This window comes from Cricetulus griseus, chromosome 9, assembly GCF_003668045.3.
Source record: "Cricetulus griseus strain 17A/GY chromosome 9, alternate assembly CriGri-PICRH-1.0, whole genome shotgun sequence".
NCBI lineage: Eukaryota > Metazoa > Chordata > Mammalia > Rodentia > Cricetidae > Cricetulus > Cricetulus griseus.
In genome coordinates, this window is record NC_048602.1 from 9,163,084 (window position 1) to 9,187,487 (window position 24,404).

Below are 24,404 nucleotides of genomic sequence, written 5' to 3' on the forward strand. Positions count from 1 at the left end.
AGAGAAAACATACAATGTTGGTCGTCTGGGTCTACTTTCCGATACCCCGGATATTCATTTTTAGGTCCACGTAGTTACCTGAACATTTTGCAATTTCGTTTTTCCCAAGAGCCAAATGCTATTCCCCTGTGTAAATGAACCACATTTTCATCATCCACTCACCACTCAATGGGCATCTTGGCTATTTCCAGTTTCTGGCTGTTATGAAGAAATCAGCGATGGACATGGATGAGCAAGTGTCTTTGTAGTAAGATGTTGAGACATCTGGGGACATGTAGCTGGAGTCTTGTAGATCTACTTTTAGCTTGTTGAAGAACTGCCACAGTGATTGCCATAGTGGCTGTACCGGTTTGCAGTCCCATCAGCCACGAATAAGTGTTCCCATCTTCCTGAATCCCTGCCAGCATCTTCTGACATCTGCTTTATTAATCTTGGCTGGGGCAAGATGAAATCTAAAAGTAGTTTCTTCTCTCTCCCCCACCTTATTCCTCTAATTATTCTTCTAGAAGAGATTATCTCGAATCAGGTGTCTTGGTCCTCTGGCTCTTACAGTGTTTCTGGGATGTTCACTGAGCTCAGGGAATTATGGAAGTGGTTATTTTGTAAGTTTATTTACTGGGGACAGGCAGCCCACAATCAGTAGATCTCTGCATTGGACTGGTGGTGTCTTTCTGAAATGATCTCTGATTATGGCAAAAAGGGACTTTATTGATGGGGCTGAGAGATAGATGCATTTATCCATGGAGAAGTTTGACTTTTAAAAGTCCTCTATTTTATATGTATGAGTGTTTGCCTGCAGGTGTGTCTGTGCACCTCATGCATGCTGTCAGATTCCCCAGAACTGGAGTTGCAGGGAGTTGTGAGCCACCATGTGGTTGCTGGGAATTGAACTCAGGACCTCTAGAAGATCAGCTAGGGCTCTTAACCTCTGAGCCATCTCTCCAGCCCTCTCTCTGCATGATGTTCATGATATGTAGGAAAGTAAAATGTATGAACTAACTAGCAGGAGGATCCAGGGTGTTCTCTTCTATAGTAGGGTTCTCAAGTATCACGGGGGGTGACAGGACATCACTAGAAGGCTGACTGTGGCTGTGATAAGTTAAATGTGTACAGTATGAACCCTAAAGCAATAATGAAAAGTGTAAGCCGCTAGTAAGCCAAATGGAGCCACAAGGACACTGATAAGTTGAAGATTTATACTTTGTACCTTGAAGGAGAAATAATGGCAACAGAACAAGGACTATGGTTAGAAGCTAGGTTACAAAACAGAATCCTGAAAAATACTTAAGCCAAAGAAGACAAGGAGGAAAAAGAACATACAGGACAAATGAATTGCTTTTAGACTTATACCCAACAATGTCTGTAATCATTAAATACAAATAAAATCATTAGGTTGTGGATAAAAGCAGTTTCCATGCATGTATTTATCAGGTGCTTTGTGTTGCTTGGGATGTTCAAAGAACATGGGTCAGTCAAGAAGGCAATTTAGGCTCTTCCGAAACAAGCATGTCCGGGTTCTGATGGACCGAACTTCATATCGATGTTCACAGCATATTTAATGATTGTCACATGAAAGTTGTTTTTTGGGTAGTACAAGTTCCTCATTCCAAAGCCCCCTTGATCTATTCTGTATGTCCTCTGAAGGCAGTCATCACACACAGCCCTGCAGCTTTAGTCCTTATTGTGTACTGTTTGCAGCATCCAATAATGCAAGATGCTCCAAGTCTTGTGTCTGGATAGTCTTGTGACCAAAGTCATGCAACGGATAGAAAACCTCCTCAGAAAAGCAACTCTATAAATCATAGAATACAATCCCTGTTCTTGACGGTGATTTCAATGGTTTAAGTACCTACGATAAACAACTGTCACATTCTGATGAGACCCAAGATACAGTGAGAAACAACTATTACATTCTTGTGTTTACCTAATACAATGGCACTGCATATATTGTTCATTATAGATGCACCAGAGACCCAATAAGTTTACAGAGAACGAAAAATGAATCTTCATCAATCTGCTAGGAGACTGCCTATAGGACTCTGCTGTGGACGCTGCCTCCTGCTTGCTATAGTGTGGTTCTTTGTCATGAGACTTGCCTTAGGGAGTCATGAACAGATGTCTATTGGTCCTACACAAACAATATTTTTAAACCTTACATCTTGGTGAACCAATGATTTTATTGGATGTTGCTTACAGGATCACAGGTAATCCCTAGGCAGTGGTATCACCCCCAAAGCCACCCCCATCTAGAGGAGGAATTACATTTTCAACCACTATCACTGACAGACTGGCTGTCAGCATGCCAAAGAAGGAACACTGACCCACACATGTTTCCATATGCAAACCTTGACTCACAATGCATCACAAACCGAAATGAAACTGCACAGTATGGAACTTCTAGAAGTGTCTGACATTTCTGGTAGGCTGTAAGGTAGACATTCAGACTTGACACTGATGGCATAATCCATGAAAAGAATGGTAAATGAAACCTTACAGATGTAAAAGAAAGAATAAAGAAAAAAAGTGTGGCCCCTTACATGACACTGTTCCTGTGTGCCAAGGCATACACCTTCAATTTCAGCATTTGGGAAGCAGAGTTTGTAGTAATTTGGGATGTGTCCTATAATTTGAAATGTTTGCTTGCGTGTACACTTGTCAACTTACTGATGATTTAAAAAAGAGATTTAAAAAGGGGCTGTAGCTCCGTAGGTTGAGTGGGAAGCATTCCCCCCACCCCTTCAACACCCAGCACCTCATGGACTGGGTGGTGGTGCCCACCTTTCATCCCAGCACTTGGGAAGCTAAGAGGATCTGTTCAAGATAGTTTTTGGCTACAAAGCAAATTCGAGGCCAGCATGGTATAAATGAGACCTCTTATCTCAGAAACAAAGTCCAGCATCGTTCATCTTTCCTGCATTGTCCACTGGCACCCAATTTGGTGATAGTAAGATTGCTTAGAGTGGGCTTCCAACTCACATGCTTTGATAAAGTTAGACCTTCAAAGCTCCTTGTTTAAAATGTGGGGTCATTTTTTTTGTAGGCTGCTAAGTGTTCGATTCTCTCCCAAAGAAGGATTGAGCAGACAATGACCAGAGAACAAGGGGAACGTGCTACCTCATGGGAATTACCATTTAAATAAGAAATTAAACATTCTGAGACCCCATGGTGTCAGAGGGATGCCAACCACAAGACACTGAGCGTCATAGCTCTGGGTTCCTGATATGTTTCATTGTTTTCAAGTTCTGGTGGTGGTCTTCTGTCCCTGATGGGGGGTAATATCCTCTCTACAAATATTTCATTTATTGGTTGATGAATAAAACACTGATTGACCAGTATCCAGGCAGGAAGTATAGGTGGATCTACCAGATGAGGAGAATGCTGGGTAGTAGAGGCAGCAAGAAGCCTCTGGGGAGACCCCATGTAGCTGTTGTGAAGATCGATTGCCAGACCCTTCCACGGGCAATACTTAGATTAAGAGAAATGGGTTAAATATTAAAAGAGAGCTAGGCAATAAAAAGCCTGAGCCATTGGCCAAATAGTTGATATTTAAGTCTCTTGTTTATTTATTTGGGGCTAAAGGGCTGTGGGACCAAGTGGAAAAGAAATGCCAACTACATGTCCCTAGACTTCCAAATGGGAAACCCCAAAGCAAAGGTAAGGTACACACACATGACTTACATCAACAGATCCTTTGTGGTCAGTCTGTCTACACTATTAAACCTGTACAAAATACTTTATATGTTTTTCCTTTAAAAATTTTTGCATTTGTTTGCGTGCACGTGTGTGTGTGTGTGTGTGTGTGTGTGTGTGTGTGTGTGTGTGTGTGTGTGTGCCTATTGCTCATGCTTATGTTAGAGACCTGACAGTGATGTTGGTATCTTCTTCAGTTGTCCATTTAAATTAGTTTGATTCATGAAGTAGTTAATTCAATTAGTTTAAGACAGTCTTTCACTGGACCCGTAGTTCATCAATTCAGCTAGGCTGGCTGATTAGTCAATGAGACCTGTCTCTACCTGCTCCAACTTCCAAATGCTGGGTTCCACATATGTGCTCCATATTCATGCCCAGCTTTTACGTGGGTGCTGGGGGTCCAAGTGAGGTCCTTAAGCTTGTACAGCAGGTATGTTTCTGACCAAGCTAATTCCCCAGCTCTTCTTTAACTTTCCATTAACTTTTTAAATATATAAAATAATGGATTTCATATGTCATTTTCATACACATCATACTTCACTCCTCTCCTACATGGCTTCTCTCTGTAATGAGAATTGAACTTATGGTCTCATTTAGGCTATCTAGTGTCATACCCCTGAGCCCCAAGTCTTTCACTGTTGATTGCCAGAGTCCAGGTAAGGTGTTTGAATGAGAATGACACCATACAATTGTCCCATCCTGCAGGACAGCAACCTGGGGCAAGAGAGTCAGGGATAGGGAATGGGTACAAGAGACACAGAAAGAACGACCACAAGACAGGATTCTGATCAAGTGGCAAACTTTATTGTTTTTCTCAGGCTAGCTTATATAGTCAATAGAGCAGGATATGGGGAGGGGTAGAATGGGTTGTTTGTGCACCAGGTGTTAGTATAGGCAGGATATTAGGAAGCCACAAAGAGGATGTTTGGCAGAGTAAAGAGTTCATGAGTAAGAGGTCCAGGAAAGGTTGCCTCGGTGACTGAGCCTGTGGGTGGAGGAATGGGTCAGGTTGTTTCTTTTCTTGAGCTGAGGTTCTAAGGAGCTGCTATGTAATGGTTAATATACAACTGTGTGGCTGGCCAAGAATGGCCTAGGATCGCATGCCCAGCCATGAGATTTGGCTCCTAACATTCAATCATATGCCCGAATGCTTGGTCCACAGTTCATGGAACTGTTTGGGAAGGATTAGGAAGTGTGGTCTTTAGAGAAGGTATGTCATTGGCTTTGAGATTTCAAAAGCTCAACCATTCCCTTTTAGCTCTCTCTCTCTCTCTCTCTCTCTCTCTCTCTCTCTCTCTGTCTCTGTCTCTCTCTCTCTGTCCCTCTCTCTCTCTGTCCCCCCTCTCTTTCTCTGCCTTGTGTTTGTGGATAAGGAAGTGAGCTTTCAAACACTGCTGTAGCACCCTGCCTGCCTGCCTGCCTGCCGCCATGCTCTCTGCCTTGATAGTCATGGACCCAGGCGCCCCAAACACTCCTCCTGCTGCAAGTTGCCTTTGTCATGGTGTCTTTTAATAGCAATAGAAAAGTTATTAAGACATCAGGCAATGTCTTCTGCTGTGGTACATCATCAACTCTTTTTTTGTTGTTGTTTATTTGTTTTTTGAGACAGGGTTTTCCTTTATAGCTTTGGAACCTGTCCTGGAAATCACTCTGGAGACCAGGCTGGCCTCGAACTCACAGAGATCACCTGTCCTTGCCTCCTGAGTGCTGGGATTAAAGGCGTGTGCCACCAATGCCTGGCATCACCAATACTTTTAAGATTTGAATTTGGACGTATGTCCTTGCTAAGTTACTTAGGCAAGGATTGGTGTTTGTCTCATCCTTCCTAATGCAGAGATGAGAAGCATGGGCAGCCATGCCCATCCTGAGACATCACATGGTCAGGAAACCATGGTGATTTCAGGCTTAGAGTCTATCCTTTTCTGACTTTGGCAAGGTGCCACAATAGACTTCAGTGACACCAGGACCTTGGTCCTGCCAAGCCAGGTGATCTGGCACTGAACTTGGGTCATTATTCCAACCCAGGATTTCCATTGGGAGCCAAGGAATTGCGTTTCATGCAGTACCTGTCACAGTCGTCACACTTTGAGGGTGGTAACAGCCTTCACCTACTAAAAACCCGAAGTCCATCAATGTCACGAACATTCATCTAAGCCACACAATGAATTAGAACTACGTTGTACTTATGATAGCTACTTCCCAAGCATGACCATCACATGCTTGAAATGTGCCAGGTGTGGTAGCACTCACCCATAGTCCCAGCAGTGGGGGTGCTGAGAGGGGAACATTATTGCTATACTCCAGTGGTTGAGGAGAAAAGTCAGGAAAACACAGTGGTTTCAGGCAAGTATCTGTACTTTTCTGACATTGGCAGGGTGCCACAGTAGACTTCAATGACACCAGGACCTTGGTCCTGCCAATTGGATGATCTGGCATTGAACTTCGGTCATTATTCCAACCCAGGATTCCCTTGGGAGCCATGGAAGTGCATTTCACACAGTAACTGTCACAGTCCTCACACTTTGGGGGGGGGTATACAGCCTTCACCTACTAATAAACAGAAGTACATGTTAGGAACCTTTATCTTAGGCTACACAGTAGCTTGGACTACATCAGCGTGGGAAACAGAGGGAGACCTTGTCTAAGACAAACAAACCAAGAGACCAACCAGTGAATGCCTTTCAATGTGATATAGTCAATCAAATGTTAATTTAAATGAATTCAACTTTGAAATTGATACCCAACTATTGGAATACTTCAGCTATTCTTATAAAATCAGATTCATGGAATTCCTCTTTTCTGGGGGGCATCATGATCTGTAAATATAAATGCAAGATTTTATAAGAAGAGTGAAATAAAGACAAAGAACAAAAGAACATCTTTGGAGAAAATTTAGGTCTCCAATTAAGACAGGTTGTCATTGCCAAAATGCACACCAGATTTTAAGCACAGTATGAAGCAATGACAACAACAAAAACATAGCCAGGCCTGGTGATGTTAGCTTACAAGCCCAGTCACTTCAGAAGTTGAGGCAAGTTGACCGTTAAAGGCCATTCAGAGCTCTAAAGTGAGACCTAAAACAAATATCTGGGGATGGTGGCACAAATCTGTAATCCTGACACTAGAGAGGTAGAGGCAAGAGGACCAGGAGTTCAAAGCCAGCCTGAGCTACATAGTGAGTGAGACAATTCTTCTGAAAAAAAAAAACAACAAAAAAGAAATTATGGGGGCCATGGATGTAGCTAAGTTGGTAGGCTTCTTGCTTACATAGCATACCTGAAATTCTGTGTTTAATCCTCAGCACTCCTCAATATGACCATGGTGGCTCACACTTGTATTCCCGGCACCTGGGAGATGGAGTTAGGGGGATCAATTTCAAAGTCACCGTTGGGCACAAAGTGAATTCAAGGTCAAGCAGGCCTACATTAGACCTTGTCTCTAAAAAAGGAAGACATCATGGTGCAATATTAGCATAATGGCCTGCTGATCTATCAGGGGGATGAAATGTGTGGAGTCAGCTTTGGCCACTGAGCCATGATGATGCTGATGGTTTTGGGTCCTTGATAATTGAAATTTCTGTTTTGAAAATGCTTGGGGACATCATTGTAGCTGAAAGTGTGATAATTATGTATTTTAAAATGACCTTAATTTCCTATTCTATTTCCAGAGTGAGGGGCTTGTCTGCATATGGCCACCACACCCACTTTATGCCCTGTTGAGGATGAAATTTAAATGATACAATGTTAGGAAGTAAGGTCTTCAATGTGTCACAAGGTCATAAAATTTTTGCACTCATCATATAGGTTGATTGTGAACATTGCCGTAAATGTGTGTTTGAACATCTGGCAGGAAGCTCTGGTTTTTTTTTTTCAGGGATTACAGAATCGTTAAAAGGTGAGGCCTCCTCCAGACTGATCACTGGGAAACCAGCATGGAACTGATCCAGACCCCATGACACCCCACGTGGGTGTCAGTGAGGAGGCCTCGGAAATCTACAGGACCTCCTATAGTAGTTCATAACTTTTCCCTAGCATAGGAATGGATCTTGGGAGCACATTTCACATAGAGGGACACTCCCTGAGCCTAGACACATGGGGAGGGACTAGGCCCTATCCCAAAGGATATGACAGATTCTGAAGTCCCCCCCCATGGAAGGCCTCACCCTCCCTGGGGAGCAGAAATGGTATTGGATAGGTAGGGTGTTAGTGGGAGGGGGGGAGAGGGGATGAGGGGAGGGAGAGGGAAAGGGGATTGACAAATAAAACAATCTTGTTTCCAATTTAAATTTGAAAAAAATAAAAAGATGAGGCCTGTCTGGTGGATGTAGGTCACTTACAATGGACTATCAATGAGAGTATACGCTGGCTTATACCTGGGCCTGACTCCAGCTTGTCTCTTTCTCTCTTCTTTCCAATCTGCCACTGTGATGTGACCAGCCACGAGCTCCCCTATCAAGCCTGGAGCCCCAGCTGACAAGGATTCCAGCCATTGAATAACAAGGTCATGTTTATCCTACCAACCCAATTCTGGAACCATTTTTCGGCATCCATTGCTTTTCTTGTCGCTGTGGCCAAATTCCTGCTTCTAAGCAACTGAGAGGAAAGATTTCTTACTGTCAGTCTCATGGCAGATTAGGTGAGACACTTGGGGCTTTGGTGTAACCATCGGGGCTTGTGTTTGTTCTTATATGTGGCAGGTAGAAAGAGTTGGAGGATAAAGAGGGGGAATAGGACACACACACACACACACACACACACACACACACACACACACACACACAGAGAGAGAGAGAGAGAGAGAGAGAGAGAGAGAGAGAGAGAGTCTCATGCAGTGGAGTTTTGACTCATCAGTTTACCTCCAACAACCTACTTCTTTCTTGCAAGCCTTACCTCTTAGGGTGTCCTGCCAACTCCCCAAAGAGTGTTATCAGTTAGGTACAAAATGTTGACATGTGAACCCAGGACAAAGATTTCACATTGAAAAATGAACACTTTGGGAATGGATCCCAGTCATCGCTGAAGTGGTAGATTAGCTAAGACGGTCCAGCTTCCTTTTGAACTTTCTCCTTCAGTTTTGGGGGTTCAGCTGCTGACCCCTGTGTCACGTTGCAGTGCAGCGGCAAGGGCCTCAGGAGACACCAGGGCTGTGTTCTGGGAAATATCTGCTTCCAGAACCACACTTTCTATTCATATAATGACTGGGTTTCCAGTATCCCGCTACAGCAGAACACAGACTAATACAGTCTCGGCATCTTGCCGCACAGATGGGGGCAGAGGATGGATCGAGTTGGGAAAAGACACTTTCACAGAGAGAGACAGCAAGAGAGAGGGTCAGAGAACTTCATGTTCTATGGCGACAGCCAGGAGGACAGAATCATCTGTCATAAGTCACAATAATCTGAGACTATTTTAATCTCTGTGACCAAACACCATGACCAAAAGCAACCTGGGGAGGAAAGGGTTATTTTGCTTGCATTCAACTTTACAATTCTTCATCCAGGAAAGTAAGGGCAGGAACCTAGAGGCTGGAGCTGATGCTGAGGCCAGAGAGGGTGCTACTTACTGGTTTCTTGCTCATGGCTTGCTCAGTCCACTTTCTTATAAAACCCAGTACCACCAGCCCAGGGATGGCAGCACCTCCAGTGGACTGAATTCCATCAATCATTATTAATCACTAATTAAAAAATTGCCCTGCGGTGTGATTTTTATGGATGCAATTTCTCAGCTGAAGTTCCTTCCTCTCAAATGACCCTAGCTTGAATCAAGTGGACATAACAGCTAGCCAGCACAGACACCCAGAGGTTCCAACTGCTCCTCTGCCAGGTTCCAGCCTCTCTCTCCTCCTGGCTCCAGAGCCTCTACCATGGCGAATCTCTTGCTTCTCCTTCTCTCTCTTCTTTTTCTCCCATCTGTGGCTGTCAGGGGCCAGAAAGAGCAAAGGGGACTCTGGAGAAACAGCATCTGCAGACACTGAAGGAGTCGTGTAGGGAACTGCGTAGACACACCGAGACACACAAGGACCACGAAATACTCTTCTTGTATTTAAATGTAATCACATTCACGTATGAAGCTAAGAACATAAAGAAGGGCCTCTGTAATTGAAGATTATACGTGCAAGAGTAGACTAGCTAGCATATCTAGACTCAAACACAGGAACAAACCTCCACATTCATGTTAGAAATGACCACTTCCTATGAAAAGCATACAGTGCACACACTAAGGTTCATGCCTGAATAAATAATCAGATCTATCTGAGCTGACATGTGTACACTCACTCCCAGAAATCAAGATGCATTACTCCCAATGCCCTTTTGTCCTGTGTATCTGTTTCATGGTGCCCCTGCCAACATCTAGGGTAGGGGTAAGGAGACAAGGAGTAAACAGATCACCGGCAGCCCAAGCAGGAAGTGTAGGTGCTCACACTCCTGGACAATTTTGAGACAGGAGGCGGGAACAGCTGAAGTAACATAACTGGGTGGAGAGGCAGATTGAGTATAAAAGGTCCTTCTGGGTTGTGCTGTGAAGTAGACGGGGTTCAGACGAGGACCATGGAGCCCAGTGTCCTGCTCCTCCTCACTTTTTTTGCTGGCTTCTTGCTGCTCCTGGTCAGGGGCCACCCAAAGGCCTGTGGCCACCTCCCACCAGGACCCCGTCCTCTGCCCTTCTTGGGGAACCTCCTGCAGATGGACAGAAGAGGCCTCCTCAACTCCTTCATGCGGGTGAGACTTCCATGGGGCCTTGGGTTGGGCTTCCCCTGCTTATATCTGTGGAGATCTCTCATCAGCAAGAGCAAGGGACTCCTCCAGGCCCTAGGTTCAGGTGGGAAGTTCCCTGAGTGTAAGGTGAGATGCTGCTTGGTGCTGGATGGTGCTCAGATTGACAGGCTGGTCCTCGCTATGCTGGAATCGTGTGGGGCACTCTGCTTGGAGTGTGAAAGGTGTCCAGATGGTGAGGTGTAAGTGTGTAGAATTTCACTCCAAGGAGCCTGTCTGTTGCAGAAAAGAAAGGAAAATGTCAGAGGCATCAACAACAGGTTTTGCTCCTATCAACAAAAGAGAGAGAGCAAAGATTAGCTTGAGGTGTTCAGGAACAAAGGGGAGAGGCAGGCAGGGCAGGAGGAGGGGTGAGTAGGGAGTTCTTATCACTTTCTTTCTGCAGCTAGCATTGTTCTCCAGTCTTTGCATTGATGCTTCATACTTGGGATTTAATGCTCAATCAGCACTTGTTCATTAATAATTAATTAGCGTCTGCATCCATGGTCCTTCCTTCCAGGAGGGAGCTGAAGCAGTGGGTCTAAGTCCCATCCCTCTGTCTCTCCAGTGATTGTAGAGATCTCCCTCTTGAACCTTGTATTGATAACCTCCTGGCTTTAGTGAGTCCACCCTCCAATGATGGCAAATTTATTTATTTTAATTTACATCATAGGACAGGGTCTTCCTTTGTTTTTAGGTTGGCTTCCAAGTCATGATACTCCTGCCTTAGCCTCATGAATGTGATGACAATTGTGTGTCCCCGCCCTGACCCGAGTGTTTGATCCATGCGTGTCCCACATGTTAGAAAGCTCAAGTCAACACCCTATTGATTTTATGTTTAAAAATCCTTTGACAACTTAACATATGTATGTACTGAATCTCAGTCATTCGAGATCCGCCTTTCCCTCTCTCCTCCCTCTGTCTCTCACATAAACCTTTCTTTTTGCCAACAAGAGCCTTCCTACCTTGGTATCCTTTAGTTTTTCTCCCACTGAGTTTAATAAGGGTCATTCAGAGTGGGCTTATGTGTGGCTGATGGCTTGAAGATCACTAAGCACAAAGAGAAAGGATGCTTTCTAGGCTCTGGGTTCAGAAGGGAAGTTGGTGAGGAAAAGGTGAGATGCTGACCTCCGCCGACCCCATAACCATGGGTGCGGTCTATTTACTCATGGGCATCTCATGAGTGACTATACCACTAAAGAATCTGACACCTTCCCCCAGCACCACTAACTACACACAGACCTACAGAGAGGGTCCGTCATAGTGGGACAATGCTGCGTCTTTTCCCCCATTACAGATGGCTGTGAGCCGCCATGTGGTTGCCGGGAATCAAACTCAGACCTCTGGAAGAGTAGCCAGTGCTCTTAACCTCTAAGCCATCTCTCCAGTCCCATGGGGACAGTGATCTTAATGACATGAACACACAGAGTCTATGGAAGTGCAGTCATCAGGAAATTAGAGCCTATACCAGCTCTGATGTGATGGTTGGTTGCCTTTCTAACTCTATCTCTTGAACGATTAAAGAGTCTCATGTTGCATCTCATAGGATGATAGGGGCAGAGTCGGGGAGCAGAGCTGCATCCTTGACACCCAGGAGCTGGCAGCCTGGTTTGAGTGCAGAGTAAACACACAGACATTAATTAGATAAGCTACCTGCTCACCTGGGTGACAGAGCACAGGCAAAGCAAAATGGCTTTCCTCCCTAGGGTTTATTTTTATTTCACGTGTGTGAGTGTTGCCTGCATGTACGCATGTGTGCCACATGCATGCTTGGTGCTCAAAAGAGGGTAGGACCCCCTGGAAATAAGTTACAGATGGTGTGAGTACCATGCGGGTCCTGGGAACTGAACCCAGGTCCTTCGCAAGAACTGCAGCCCCAGTTGAGTCTTAAGATCATCTGAGAGTCCATAGTGGTCTCCAGAAGAGGTAGGAGCTGATCAGATTCCTAAAGACTCTCTGGAGGAAGAATAAATGGGGGAAAAGCTGTTTCTGAGGACCAGTGGGGGCATCTAGGAAGGAATAGTCCCTGGTGAAAGAGAACATGCTGTCATGGAGGAGAGATAGGTGTTGAGTTTTGGGATCCTGGGGAGGAACTGGCTTGACTGACGTGAAATGGTCCACCCAGGCCAGCAAGAAAGAGTCTCTTGGTGACGTTGTTCTCTGTTGTTATTAACACTAGGCAAGAGGCTCAGTCTTTTATAAAGTACAGAGGGTTATGGCCCTGGGATGATGGATCAGTAGTTAAGGAGGCTTGCTGCTTTTCCAGAGGATCCAGTTTGCTTCCCTGCACCCACATCTATAGCTGACAACCGCCTGTAACTCCAGCTCCAGAGGATCTGAAGTTTCCTCTAACCTCTGGGAGGACCCACACCCGTGTGGCACACACACAGACACAGACACAGAGACAGACATACAGACACACACTCACACACACACACACACACACACACACACACACACACACACACACACACACAAACACAGACACACACACAAACACACAAACACACATGTACACAAACACATACATACAAATGCACAGGCAATGAAAATTAAAAGCAAGGTGGTTTATGTAACTTATAGTCATGAACAGGCCGTCCAACATCAGAGAGTCCTTGATCCAGCCTCTGGTGAGAAGGCTTCTCGTGTGTCACAATACAGTAGATGACAGAAAACCTGTCACATGCCGAAGAGGCTAACCACATGGCATGGTCTTGTTTTATAATAACCCATTCTCCGAAAATCCAGTCCTCTCTATGAAACCAGCATTAGCCTATTCTGCAAATCTTCCCGGAAGACCCAACTAGGTGCCAGCTCCCATGGGCTCTGCCGCCTCTCAACACAACCACACTGGGAAGCAAGTCTCCAGCAGAGAGCCCACAGAGGACACTTTAACCAAGTTCAAGGCATATCACATGGACAGGCAAGAAGACAGAGCAGCTCCAGATAGATGGCTCTGTATTCCAAGTGGTAGTGACGTCCCGTGTCCAACCCCGGGAGCAACCAACTCTGCTCTCTCAGGTGTGTTGTGGATGAGCTCAGAGCATGACTCAAATTCAGCTGCTAAAGGCCGTTTCAGCTCCATGAGTTCCAGCTCAATTCCAAACTGCTTGTTTTCCCCACATGCCTGGGTTTGCAGCATGCAACCTGGAATGTTCTCTGGAAGCTTTAGTTGCAGCTCAAGAAAAAGATCTACTCTCCCAGCCAGCTGTGTTGTTGGAAGTGAGTGTGGGCTTTTATTGAGGCTTTTGTTGAGGTTGACATTTAAGTGTGATGAAATCCTGTTGCCCGGGAGTAGAGAAACAAACCCAAGCTGTGGCCTCTAGTGACTGCCCACGTTTGGACTGAAAACACTCGCCTGCCTTTCTGAGTCTTTAATGTTTTTCCTCTGCTCAAGGACAGTTTTATTAACATTTGAGAGGAAAACACCAAGGCAGGCCAGCTGTGAATCTTGGTGCTGCTAGAGGAAGAAGTTGAAGAGGAAGAGGGAAATCCATGCTGTGGGTAGACTGCCACACACGAGGAAAGAGTGTGTGGGGGGGGGTGTGGCATAAGAGAAAGAGAGAGGAAGCACTGAGTGCCAGGGAGTGCACACCCAGCCCTTGGTAGAAATCCAGAAGGAAGAGATTAAAAAGAAAAGAGAAGGACCAGTGTGGCTCTCCTTTCTCAGGATTCATCAGCTGAAGAGGCATAGATGGTCGCATTGCCAGGTATTTTCCCAAGGGTCTGTACTGGAGTCATGGTTCACATTGAGTACCACTAAATGACAATTACTTCCCATCCCACAAAATCCAGTGGGCGAGTTAGAGCTATTGTCTTGAATGTTGTCAGGAGGCATTGAAAAGCTTGAAGCTGGGCCACAGGAAGCATGCTTCTGGACTGAGATTCCAGAGCTGTCCAAACTGAAGGGTATGGCCAATGATCTATATCTGTATTCACATCTGTCTGTCTGTCTATCATCTATCCACATCCATATCCTATCATTACCAGTGTTTATATCAATATCTGTATCTGAAGCAGCAGGTTAAGACCTCTCCCCTCACCAGTGAGAATTTACTTCAAACATCCAAGAAATAAGGAAAAAAATCTCTTTCCTGATGCACATCTGATTCTGGCCAACTTGCTAGAAAAACTCGCCTCAATGAGAAAATTTTAACAGCTTCTGTAGATCTTGGGCCCTTTCGATCCCCACGTGCTGTCATCTGTAAATATCTTTCAGGTTCCATTAGACTTTAAGGTGTTAAACATGTGTCACAGAGATGGGAACTGCAATTCTGGCTGTTTCCGATAAATGGAGATTTCTAGCAAAGATATATTGTCACCATTACTTTTAAATTAGACCAGTGTTGTTCCTTCTGAATCATGTTACACGTGTCTCAGTCACTGTTCTGTTGCTGTGAAGAGACACCATGAGCAAGGCAGCACGTATAAGAAAGCATCAGTTTGGGCTTGATTATAGTCTCTGATGTTAGTTCATAATTGTCATGTTAGGAACATGACAGCAGGCACGGTAGGTACAGGAACAGTAGCTGACAGCCACACCCTGATCCTTAGGCAGAGAGAGAAACTCTGGGCTTATCATGGGCTTTTGCAATCTGAAAGCCCATCCCCAGTGAGACCCTTCCTCCAACAAGGCCCCACCTCCAAATTCTTCTAATCTTTTCAAATAGTACCAATCTTTGTTGGCCAAGCATTCAAATGCATGAACCTATGTGAGTCAATCTTATCCAAACCTCCACACTCAGTGCCATCTGCCCTGCTGGCAGGATTATACCCTTCCTGAAAGGAGAAGCATTACTTCATGGTGGTTGTTACCCAGTGCTATTCCCATTGAGCCTCCCAAGCAGAACCATGTTCTTTGATATGGAAATGGAGCCTAATTTGCAACAATCTTAACAAAAAATATTAACAGAAATATGTTCTCAGAAGCCTATACTGCAGCAAGCTTTAACTACAATTACATCCAAGGTACAAGTGTTTCTTACAGTTTCTAACAAGTCTGATGAGTTTATTCCTTATCACCAGTCATAGTAGAGGCAGCAATGCTTTAGCCAAACTCTGCCTTGTGCAACTCAGTATTTCCTAAGCAAGTTTGTTTCTTCTGACTCCACTGTAGCTGCAATTCATTACTCTCAGTTTTCCTATATCACACCTATGACTCGTTTATCTCTTTGAGACAAGGTTTCATGTAGACCCAGGCTGACCTCCAGCTCAACAGCAGCAAGAGATGATCCGGAGTTCCTGGTCTAGTTCATTTACTTGTCCAGTGCTGGCCTTACAGTATAAGTCCAATGCCCACAGCCACACTGTGATGTAGTACTGCTCGGGGCATCCACCATCCATGAAAACCTTCATGCTGGTGGTATAACCTGAAATTGCTAGGTCTTCAGAAGCAGAAGGGTGGCCAGGGGAGGGGTTCCTACTTCTCAATCTGTGTCTAGGTGTTTTCACGGTGCAGCAACAACATCTGTGCTGACTAACCAAGGCCCTTCTTCCCTTATGCTTGGCAGCTTCGAGACAAATACGGAGATGTGTTCACAGTGCACCTGGGGCCGAGGCCTGTGGTCATGCTGTGTGGGACAGAGGCCATAAGGGAAGCTCTGGTGGACCAAGCTGAGGCTTTCTCTGGCCGGGGGACAATTGCAGTGGTTAAACCTACCTTCAAGGACTATGGTAGGAGTCTCAAAGGTTGGGATGAGTTGGAATGGAGAATGGGCACAGAGAGAGGAAAATCCACTAGAAGGGAGGACAGGGGTGGGGAAGGTCCCAGGTTTCTTTGAGCGTCCTCTGTAACTCACCCATGCTTCTCTTACTTTCTTAGGTGTGATCTTTGCCAACGGGGAACGCTGGAAGGCCCTCCGGCGATTCTCTCTGGCCACCATGAGAGACTTTGGGATGGGGAAGAGGACTGTGGAGGAGCGGATTCAGGAGGAGGCCCAGTGTTTGGTAGAAGAGCTGCGGAAATCCCAGGGTGAGTCCCAGAGAAAGGGCGTTAAGGAAAGTGGTCAAGCAGGAACATGAGTGCACAGCCAATGCCAAATGCAATGTGGAGGCAGAACTGGATTGATAAGAGACAGTTTATTAAGAAAGTCTCAGGCAACGGAGCCAGTGACCAGGTTTACACTGGATGTCTGCTCGGCCGCTCAGCCAGGTGGGAGAGGGAAAAAGAGGGTCACTTGTGTGCCTCTCTGATATTTAAACCCTTGCTATGTCACTCTGACCACGCCCAAGCAGGCATGGTCAGTTGCACCTGTGTCAGCCCCGTGGGGGCATAGTCAGCATTTCCTGTGTCCAGCCCCAAGTGGGCATGGTAAGCATTTCCCCATACACACAGCCAAAGAAAGAGTCTAGAGACACACATGGGCAGAGAAAGAGAAAAACACCACACACACACACACACACACACATGTGCACACACACACACACACACACACACACACACACACTGGGGAAAGGATGGGGGAGAGAAATACAGAAAGACAGAGAAAGATATACGAAGTTGACAGTGTCCAAGAATAACCCAGAGACAAAGACTGAGTGATTCCCATGCTGGCTACATACAGCCAGGGAAATCAATGCCTGGGTTAAGAATAGGTGTCAGTCTGGCATGATGGCACAAGCCTGTCATCCCAATACTCAGGGGGCTGAAACAGGAGAGTCATAAATTCAAAGCTAGTTTGGCTACATCATGAAATCTTGACTCAAAGATAAAAAGTGCTTCATGCTGTGGTGTAACGGAGGCATGCTGGGCTTGCCCGGCACACACACATTTGCATGCTGCTAATCATGGTACAGGTGAAGTAGAGACAGGAGTTTAGATGCTGAGGTCATCCTTGGCTTTATATGGAATACAAGGCCATCTTGATGACATTAAATAGTCTCAAAACATTGTCTGTGTCCAAGGCTAGATTAGGCAATCAAAAGCACTTCTGGGCAATTATAAAAACTACTTAGGAGGGGCACTCTAGTGACCAAGTTTGGTTTTGGTATCTCATTCACATGTTGGAGTTTTTGTTTTTGTTTTTGTTTTTGGTTTGGTTTGGTTTGGTTTTTTGAGACAGGATTTCTCTGTGTAGCTTTGGAGCTTATCCTGGCACTCGCTCTGGAGACCAGGCTGGCCTCGAACTCACAGATATCCGCCTGCCTCTGCCTCCTGAGTGCTGGGATTAAAGGTATGCACCACCAACGCCCGGCTCCATGTTGGTGTTTATCCCAAGAATTATCCTAAGATCACTCAGGAGTCTCTGAGATGTCCATGCAGAGGCTGGAAGGGAGCAGAGAGAATCAAGGGACTAAGAAGAAAAGCAGAGTGACAGAGACCAGGAAGCTGAGATGGAGCACGAGGAACCAAACAGAAGAGAAAAATACAGGGGCGGGGAGTCATAGGAGTAGAGGGGAGGAAGTAGTAGCAGGAGGGGGAAGAGAAAGAGACAAAAAATGCTGCAAGACATTTATGCAGGAAATCAGAGAGACAGATGAAGACTGACAAACTCAAGGGCAAGATCTGCAGAGACTCAGGGACGACAGACAAGTGAGACCCAGAGAGAGGGACAACAATGACCCAATTTTGCTGGACTGACAACATCCCTCCCACCATGAGAGCCCATGATGGAACCGAGAATTCAAAGGCATTAGGCGCCAAGCGCTGATGCTTCTTGGAGCCTCACAGAGTCTAGGATCAGAGGAGGAGCAAGGAAAGACTTCTAAATCCACATAAACAACCAGTGGGAGTTAGCTATGTTAGCTCAAAGTCAGAAAATTGTCCTGGGAGGATGTGCAGGGTGGGGACTAAATTACACATGCTCTCCTCATTCTTAGCTCCCTGGTATGAATCCTGGTCCCAGTCATGAGTAGCTGTGTTACCATGAAGAAGTTAGCTACTGTCTCTGTGTGTACTAATAGCATTGCATCTGATGTACAATATTGAGAGGAAACTATATAAACTGGTGTACAATCATGAGAGCAGGACCTGGTGCATCATATGTGCAAATCAGGTAGCAGGCATTGTTATTATTTCAGTAGTGAGTGATGAGGACAGCTTTACAGAGATGGGGCCAATGGCAAACATTCCACTTGATGCCATGTCTCCTGTCCTGCCTCTTCATCCTCCAGGAGCCCCCCTGGACCCCAAGTTCCTCTTCCAATGCATCACAGCCAACATCATCTGCTCCATTGTCTTTGGAGAGCGCTTTGACTACAAAGATCGCCAATTCCTGCGCCTGCTGGACCTGTTCTATCGGACCTTCTCACTCGCAAGCTCATTCTCCAGCCAGGTCAGTGGGGGGGAAGAGAGGAAAATCCACAGCAGAGGAAGAGGAGGCTGCTCTCTGTGTACAGAAGGGAGTGCTCTAGGGCTGGAAGAAACGCAGAGACAACATGGAGAGGCAAGGAGGGTGAGAGCAGGAGTGACAGAGGGATGGTGAACTGGATGGGGAAACATGGAGAGGCCAGGAGCCTGAGGCCTGGAGGGAAGGGGGAAGGTGGTCTACAGGGTGGGAGATCTGAATGAAGAAATACAGAGCAATCCAGACATGAGAAAATGATGACTTGGGGACTCTGGTTGTAGCTAAGAGGGCAGAGTACTTGTCTGTTGTGTTTAATAAATGCCTGGGTTTATCTCTAGCACAAAATAGGGCAGGATGGTTGATACACATAAGCAATCCCAGTACATGTGAGAGCAGAGGTCAAGGACATCTTTGGATAAATATTGAGTTTGAGGACAGTGTGAAAGACTGGAGACCCTGATTGAAACACAAAACAAAACAAAAAAGAAGCCTTAGGAAAGAGAGAGAGAGAATTCAGGACAATTGCTGGTGAAAGATTCAGAGAAACACACTGACAGCATGCCCTATGTTCATGTGCATGAGAGGGAAAGGAGGGAGCAAGAGAAGATTAGGAAATGAGAGCAGGAAAACAAAGGGAGGGAAGTGGGGAGGTTAGAAGGAGAGAGCGCGGATCCTCATGAAATATGGGGACCTAGGAACGCATCCTGCTTCTTGAGACTGATAGCTCCAGGTGACCTTCTGGACCCTTCTTTATTGCAGGTGTTTGAGCTCTTCTCTGGCTTCCTGAAATACTTTCCTGGTACTCACAAACAAATCCACAGAAACATGAAGGAAATCCTTGACTACATTGACCACAGTGTGGAGAAGCACAGGGCAATATTGGACGCCAGCAATCCAAGAGACTTCATTGATACTTACCTTCTACGCATGGAGAAGGTAAGTCCTACATGAGTGAGAGGGGATGAGAGAGTGAGGGCTGAGGATGTGAGCAGAGGAAATGAGGTGCAGAGGATGGGGAGGAGAGACAGGAAATGGAGTGGAAGAGATGCAGAAGCATCTGGAAAATGAAGAATAGAGAAAGGGAGGAGAAGATGAAACAGGGAGAAAGAAGGCTGTGCAAGACACACAGGACAAAGGACAAAAGGCAGAAAAGACCTCAGAGGGAGAAAGAGCAAGAAAGAGCCGGGGCAAACACCATGATAAACTATCACAGAGCAGAGTAGAGAGAGAAGACAGATCACACAGAGACAAGGTGACATAGTCAGGGACTGAGAAATGCCATGTGGTCCATAGAGTGAGACACAAGGACAGTGCCCAGGATGGGTGAGCATCTCCCTGCAAGGCTCCAGTCACCCTGAACTTCATTCTCTCTCCTTTCTGGAACCAGGAGAAGTCCAACCCACACACGGAGTTCCATCACCAGAATCTCATGATCACTGTGCTGTCTCTCTTCTTTGCTGGCACCGAGACCAGCAGCACCACGCTCCGCTATGGCTTCCTGCTCATGCTCAAATACCCCCATGTTGCAGGTGCGTCCCAGGAAGTCAGGTGGGGGAGCTTCTAGCTTCCTCTTGGCTGTGGAGGTTTGTGTGAACGAGAGAGACATGTGTCTCTTCCATCTGGAACTCTGAAGGCTTTGATCTACTTCTAAACTAGGGCAGTGCTGTGGGTGGTTTGTGAAGTAACCCTCAGATGATCCGTTTTCCATTGTTCTCTCCTATCATTTAAAGGTTGATCCATCCACCCATCCATCCATCCATCCATCCATCCGTCCTTCCATCCATCCATCCATCCTTCCATTCATCCACCCATCCATCCATCCATCCTTCCATCCATCCATCCATCCATCCATCCATCCTTCCATCCATCCATCCATCCATCCTTCCATCCATCCATCCATCCATCCATCCTTCCATCCATCCATCCATCCATCCTTCCATCCATCCATCCTTCCATCCATCCATCAATCCATCTTTCCATCCATCCATCCATCCTTCCTTCCATCCATCCATCCATCCTTCCTTCCTTCCTTCCTTCCTCCCATCTTTCCATCCCTCTATTCACTCATCTTTCCATCCATGCATGTCTCACCCACACTTACTCTGTTCATTCCCCCACCTGTCTGTCCACCCACCAACCCACCTGCCATCCACCATCCCTTCCTTCATTTTCCCAACCATCTGAACATCCATCTATCCAAACACCTGTAACTCAACATCCTTCCATCTACCCACGTATAAACACACACACACACACACACACACACACACACACTCATACACACACACACACTCATACTCACACAGAGAGAGAGAGAGACACTCTCTCACACACACACTCACACTCATACACACACACAGACACTCACACACTCATTCACACTCACACACCCCTAATACCCACCCACTCGACCATATATCTATCCATTGTCCAATTGATCCTTCAATCACCCAACCAAACATTTCATTCATTTATTTCAGCAAATCAGCTACGTTTTTCCTTTGATCATTAAAATTGAAGCAAATTATTTATCCTTGATTTATTCATAACTCATGTATCCTTCTGTCAACGGTGTTATTCCTTAATCCTTTCACTAACTGGCCTTTCAATTCATCTTTCTCTTCTTTATCAATTCCTCCATTTATCCACTAATTCAATCATGTGTTGCCTTGCAAGTTCATTTCCTTAACTCCTCAATCTGTCCATTTATTAACTGATTTATCCATTAATTTTCTTATGTATTCATTTTTACATCCATTCCTTGATAGATACATTTGCTAACCTACCTACTTCTCGGTTATATTCCTGAGGATACAGCCTTGAGTTTTTAATATAAAACCTCATGTAAAATTAGGGTGCATGTGCAAGTTTTAGTGTGTGCGTGTGTATGTGTGTGTGTGTGTGTGTGTGTGTGTGTGTGTGTATGTATGTATGTATGTGTGCACGTGTGTATATGTATGTGTGCATGTGTGTATGTATATATATGTGTATGAATGCATGTATGTGTGTGTGCATGCATGTGTGTGAGTGAATGTGTGTGACAATTCATTTCCTTGCAAAGGTGACAATTTTTACTGCTTTTCTCCCTCACACTGCCACACCAACACCATTGTTATAAATTGTGCCTATAAAGTAGCCCTTTGCTGTGTGTTCTTCTTTCTTTTTTAAAAAACCTGGCAGAAATTAGGTTGAAACTCACAGAAGAGAAATTTAATTTAGTTTTAAACACAGGTATATATAGAAAGCTGCTCAAAAACAAAACAGTTGTTTGTACCCAGAAGTGCAATGAGTGTTTCAAGCGCATCTTCTTGCTGGACTCTTTCCTGAATAAAGCATCAGTGCGACAAAGCTGGCAGAGTAGATCCACTGTTCCCCTCTTCCGTGCAGAGAAAGTCCAAAAGGAGATTGATCAGGTGATCGGCTCCCACCGTCTACCAACCCTTGACGACCGCACCAAAATGCCATACACTGATGCCGTCATCCACGAGATTCAGAGATTTTCAGATCTTATCCCCATTGGTGTGCCACACAAAGTCACCAAAGACACTTTGTTCCGCGGGTACCTGCTCCCCAAGGTGAGACCGGCTGCCATTCCACATCTCTACTCCATGAGCCTCCTACCTTCTCCTCCATCCTTGTACCAGCCTGTTCTTGATTTCCCGGCATTCCTAGTGTCTTACTGCTGAAGTGACTGTCTGCATATGTCAGTCAGGGAATGCTGACAACTTTGTATCTCGTAATGTCTCCTAGGACACTGAAGTCTACCCCATCCTGAGCTCAGCTCTCCATGACCCACAGTACTTTGAACAACCAGACACCTTCAATCCTGACCGCTTCCTGGATGCCAATGGGGCACTGAAGAAAAATGAAGCTTTTATGCCCTTCTCTATAGGTGAGACTCACCTGTGATTCCTCTCCCTGACACTAGAGGGACAGGACACAGACAGGACTAGGTCCACGTTTCCTGAGTCTATCCCAGCTGCTCTGCCTGATCCATCCCGTTCACCCTGGCTACAGGTCCACAAGGGGACTCTTGACCTAAAAGAGAATCCTGGTCAGGAGGACTTTGGGGAGGTATTTACAGTCCTCTAAACATTAGCAAACCATTTTCTTAGGAAACAGCAGCAAGAACAGCTGACACAGTCTATCCACAGTGTTATGAACTGGGTCGGGTCTTGATGGCTGGGGAGACATTGACTTTAGCTGTGAGCACTGGTGACATGGGGCATGTCTTCACACACTTTCCCCTGTTTGCACTTTTGTTGAATTTTAAGAGACATCAAAATTAAAATTACTAGTATTCATTAGAGCCAAGTGATCATTCATGATGGATAATATCCTGAACCAGAGCAAGTTCAGAGTTCCAGCACCCATCAGTGTCAGCACACAGTGTCTGTAGACAAGAGGGAGCTGGGCATGGACATACATCCTGATTGGTGCCAGCTCTGCGTTTACCTTACTTGGACATTTTGGAATAGTTGCCAGCCTGGGGTAGGTCAACTGCTCTGAGTGGCTGAGATTTGTTCTTCACTATAATAGCATAATCTCAAGTTAGTGTGTAGCTCGATTGCCTGCTGTGTTTGGTTAGTTACATACAGAAGCTCCCTTTGGCCCAATTTACTTCATTTTGATGGACTCTATTGGATGTAAACATGAAAACTTTGTGTTCAGCTTCCTTATCTTTTGGAGAAAGAGGAGTTCTACAAATAATGCCTAAGCCTTTGTTGGCCCCCTAACCCATAGCTGTGAAACCCAGGGATGGGTGTGTGTTAAGCAAGTTCTCTTCAAAGAGCCCACTCCTCCAGCCTTTCCTGTTGCATTCTAGAAGATACTTGTAAGAGAGTGAATGTTACAGTTCTGGAGCTGCAAAGGTGTCCTGACTTATCGGGAAGCCAGGCTAGGAATGTCTTAATGCTGTCACGTCAATTGCAGGTTGAGAGTCAAACCTTCTTATTCATTGCAATGGGCAGAGTTGTCTGGGTTTAGGGATGGGACAGTCTGAAGGTTGTACACTGCCCTGGGGCTCACATGGCTCATCCTCTGTGCCCACAGGAAAGCGCATTTGTCTTGGAGAAGGCATCGCCCGCCACGAATTGTTCCTTTTCTTCACCACCCTCCTCCAGAACTTCTCCTTGTCCAGTCCCGTGGATCCTAAGGACATTGACCTCAGTCCCAAGGAGAGTGGCATTGGCAGAGTGCCCCCAGAATACCAGATCTGCTTCTTGTCCCGATGACTGGGCTGAGGCGGCCAGGTGTCTCTACTCCTGTTATAATGGCCCCGCCCATGTCTCTGCCTGTGAGAGACCTGACGGGAACCAGGCCCTAGATCTGTCCTCACCTCTTCCACCTTACTGCAGCTTCTCCAAATCTCTGGGTGTGCTGTTCTTCCTGTGAATGGTACTGGAGGGTTCAATCAAGTGATTGTGTGATCAGAGAGACTTGGAGGCCACATCACAATCTCAGTCACTCCCCTATCTCTCAACAGCCTCATCCCATGAATCAGCACCAGGTGCACCAGGAAGTCATCGAATGGACTCTGTATATGGTCTGAATTCTGTGTCTATGGACTTGCCTAATATGTATGGTTCACATAATGAGAATCACATGGTGTGTGACCTTTGGGGTCTGGTGTCTATTATTTACACAGTATTATCTTGAAGGCACCAGCTCCCCATTTC

At 45.7% G+C, this 24,404-nt stretch overlaps 1 protein-coding gene across 1 annotated transcript; it reads left to right on the forward strand.

The window, feature by feature from the left end:
• The first annotated feature begins 10,237 nt into the window (after positions 1–10,237).
• Positions 10,238–23,960, forward strand: LOC113837198 (cytochrome P450 2B1-like). Its single transcript, XM_027430401.2, has 9 exons — positions 10,238–10,408; positions 15,952–16,114; positions 16,263–16,412; positions 18,554–18,714; positions 19,486–19,662; positions 20,114–20,255; positions 22,114–22,301; positions 22,477–22,618; positions 23,779–23,960. The coding sequence occupies exons 1-9, from the start codon at positions 10,238–10,240 to the stop codon at positions 23,958–23,960; spliced, it is 1,476 nt and encodes a 491-aa protein (XP_027286202.1).
• Positions 23,961–24,404: the final 444 nt, after the last annotated feature.